The sequence below is a fragment of the Etheostoma spectabile genome, chromosome 15 (genome assembly GCF_008692095.1).
Source record: "Etheostoma spectabile isolate EspeVRDwgs_2016 chromosome 15, UIUC_Espe_1.0, whole genome shotgun sequence".
In the NCBI taxonomy this organism is placed as follows: Eukaryota; Metazoa; Chordata; class Actinopteri; order Perciformes; family Percidae; genus Etheostoma; species Etheostoma spectabile.
In genome coordinates this window covers 27,464,700-27,468,401 of record NC_045747.1, presented here as the reverse complement: position 1 = coordinate 27,468,401, position 3,702 = coordinate 27,464,700, and the positions used below count along the sequence as shown (strand labels likewise).

The window sequence follows — 3,702 nt, the reverse complement described above, 5'->3', positions numbered from 1 at the left end:
CATTAGGTATAATTTCCTATAAATGAGGTTCACTGACCATAAATCCAAAAAATAACTGTAAAACTAAAGTTAATAAGTTAGGGTTACGTAGTGCTGAAAACGTCAGAAAAAGTGACACATACTGAAAAAAGGAGTGTCAAAAGTGTTGAAAAAAGGGACAAAAACTTTGCTAAAAAAAAAGTTTGATAAAACATCGATAAAAAGCATCAATAAAAGTGTTTTTCGATTTCGACGGGAAGACAACACAAGGGTTAAATTACAATCCCAGCATGATGCAGAGAACGGAAACATTACATAACAGCAAACTGCTGGCAGCAAAACATAGTCTGCACTAATTCTATGCAGCTAGCAACCTACAACAATAGGCCAGTTTTAATTATTAGACAATGTCCACGAACACTGGGCAGCACAAGGCGTCTCATAGAGCTAGTCAGGTAAATGCTTTGCTTTATATCGACGACAGTTAATTGCCATGATTGCTCCATTGGCGCCAGAAATTCTGCCGGATGTCCCACACCTTCCTCTTTCATTGCGTTGGCGTTCTAAACTCCGGTGGATTTCGGAGGACTATGGTTAACTGCTCCTCAGATCTCTGCAGGATAAATCCAGACCGCTAGCTAGACTATCTGTCCAATCAGTTTTCTGTTGCACGACTAAAACAACCTTTGAACGTACACATGTTCCACCAAAACAAGCTCCTTCCCGAGGCTATTTTGCAGCGGCACCGTGGCTCCGTTGTGATTGGCTTAGAGAAATGCCAATAAACCAGAGCACGTTTTTCTCCCATTGCAGAATGTTGTGTGGACTAGCCAGACCCTCCTCCAAATGCAAGACTTACTCTCCTTTAAAGGTGTTCTAAGCGATGCTGGGTGACCCCTTCCGTGCTTCTGTGCACTAACCCCTCCAACCCCCACCCCCAACTCCTTCTTGTCGGTTATTGGCTGGAACGCTGGAAAACATTTTATGTTAGGTGGTGCAGGTTGGCACGGTTTGTTTTGGTTGCCGTTTGTAGACCCTGGGCTGTCTACCACAGCACTTTCTCCACATGTCTATCTCCATAGTACTGTGCAGAAAGGTCTTGGGTGGCGCTAAGCACCGGACGCGGTTACGGTGCCTCTGCAAAATAGTCCCGGGAAGGCGAGCTCTGGAATTTGAATGGCTGTCGAGCGTGTGATAAGAAATTTCCCCCAAAAATAGAAAAATGTGATTGTCAGTCAGACCAGAGTTTGAAATGCCAAAAAAGAAAGTGGAAATTGAGGGACAAGATAAGGCGGAACATTCAGCGGCTCCGGAACGATCCGTGAATGAAACATGGTCGACACGGACTAACTGTCCTCTGACATAACTGTTGTCTCTCTGTGTTCCAGTCTGTGCAGCGACGAGCCGTTTTGCAGGATCTGCCATGAAGGCAGGGCCTCAGGGGAGCTGCTGTCCCCCTGCGAGTGCTGCGGTAGCCTGGCCATGGTGCACCGCACATGCCTGGAGCACTGGCTCACCGCCTCCAACAGCAGCCACTGTGAACTGTGCCACCACCAGTTTGCACTGGAGCGCCTGCCAAAACCTTTTACTGAGGTAGGTCCTCAGCTCTCAACACACTGTGTGGAGGCTGGGGGGTGGGGGGTTGCCTTGACCATTCACAATTTCTCACCATTTCTAGCCACTCGGGGACCATGGGCAGGCTGGGGGAATGCATATTAATGTTAAAAAACCTCATAAAGAAAAAACCTTTAAGATATAGAAAATCCCCTTAGCAGATTGAAAAAACACTGATGTGGCCTTCAAATTATGTTGACTCCCTAGTTTCCTTTGGGTGTACAGTATACATGCATTTGACATCATATATTTTATGTTTTTTACCACCTATGAAGGGGGGGGGGGGGGGGGGGGGGGGGGGGTCTGTCATATTCAGCTGCAGGCCACTGACTTGTTTAAGGAAAGCATGATCCTCATTGAGAAATATCTATATGTTAGATGGTCCAATAAAACTCACAAAGGTCATTTGGACAGCACTCCAATAATACTTTTGATTGCCACACAGACATTTCTGGGAGGACGGCCTTCTTTAGCTTGTTTCACAGGCGATGTCCATTAAATCAACTAAAATAGACTGAATGTACACTACCGGTCAAAAGTTTGGGGTCACTTAGAAATTTCCATTGCACTCCATTATAGACAGAATACCAGCTGAGATCAGTTGCATTGTTTTTTTAACCCGGTCAGCAGTTTTCAGATTACATTATGTGCTTACATAATTGCAAAAGGGTTCGCCAGTGTTTTTTCTAGTTAGTTTTTTAAAATGATTTCAGATTAGTAAACAGAATGTGCCTTTGGATGATTGGATGAATGGTTGCTGATAATGGGCAATGTAGATATTGCATTAAAGATCAGCCCCCCCACTCAGATGAGCTGGTATTCTGTCTATAATGGAGTGGAATAGAAATTTGTAAGTGACCCCAAACTTTTGACCGGTAGTGTATGTAAAAGCCCTCTCTGACTGAATGACATTGTCCCCAACTGTACATTAATACAGTTGGGTACGAGCCACTTTGAATAACAACAAAAATCAGAAATTTGGCACCTGTAGATTTGCTGTTGCTTATTCTGTTTCAGCTCAAATTAAAGTTAATTTAATTGTCTTTATAGTGTTTCCTCATTACAGACGTTATCTCGGGACAGGTTACAGATAGAGTTGGTCTAGACCACAGCCAAAAAGTTACAGATCCCAACAATTCCCTCCAAGAGAAATTGCACTTATTGCAACAGCAGCGAAGAAAAACTTGGGTACAATGGAATGACATGATAAACCGTGGCAATTACAGTAGGAGTAAAGATAACAGAACTATGACTAATTATAAGAGCAGGACCACGGCAGCAGCCACAGCCACAATCCGGGTGCCACCGCAATCCAAACTTAATTGGCAAAGGCAAAAAAAGCACAAGCACAACAGAAAGTCAAGGCCAGAATTCTGAGGTGTTGCCATGCTGAAAAGGGTAACACTTTATAATAACTATTACATTGTTTACAAAGTATTTATTAACTATTTAACAAGGTATTATAGTCATGTGTTGAAACTTTATAATAACCATCCAGACACTGTTTATAGATGCTTTACATACCAACTAGTAATCCTTAGCAACATGTTAGGAATATCTGCTCCATCTATCTATGTAATGTTTATAGATGTTTTAAAAAGGGTTTCTTAAAGGTTTACAAAGATTTTTTAATCATTACCCAAAACTAATATAGCTTATGAGGGAAATAATGTAACAATAAACTGTTAATTTACAGCACTACTAATATTGTATTCATTATAATTGAATTCTTTAACAGCCAAATGACAGTTTTCTAACAGTTGAATGAAGCAAATTATCATATATTAATGATTGTTGTTGTTTTTTACAATATTCACTGAAGTATGCACTCAAATCTTTCTTTTTATTCAGTTAAAGGAAGAGCATCGAAGGCATTATTTCTCTTTCTTTCCAAGAGTGAGATGAGAAGATTTTTAATCGGTGTCATGCCTCGGATGTCATCTCAATCTCAAAAAACTAAATGAGCATGTTCTCCAAAATATTGAACTGTTGGAGCCTGTTGGCGAGCTGCTGCCTTCACGTTGGAGGACCTGCTGCCGTTAGCTGGAGCCTTTGCACCCCTAAAGCCACTTAGCCTGAGAGCCAGATTAGATGGTGTTCCCCCCCCCC

The 3,702-nt window shown here is 42.1% G+C and overlaps 1 protein-coding gene across 3 annotated transcripts in view; it reads left to right on the top strand.

Moving 5' to 3' along the window:
• The window catches only part of zgc:158785 (E3 ubiquitin-protein ligase MARCH3), a 10,367-nt gene that overhangs the window by 2,590 nt on the left and 4,075 nt on the right, over positions 1-3,702 (top strand). For all 3 annotated transcript variants that reach the window (XM_032537424.1, XM_032537422.1, XM_032537423.1), the window contains one exon: positions 1,368-1,572. In XM_032537424.1, the coding sequence (XP_032393315.1) occupies positions 1,368-1,572 (205 nt within the window). The remainder of the gene's footprint in view (positions 1-1,367; positions 1,573-3,702) is intronic.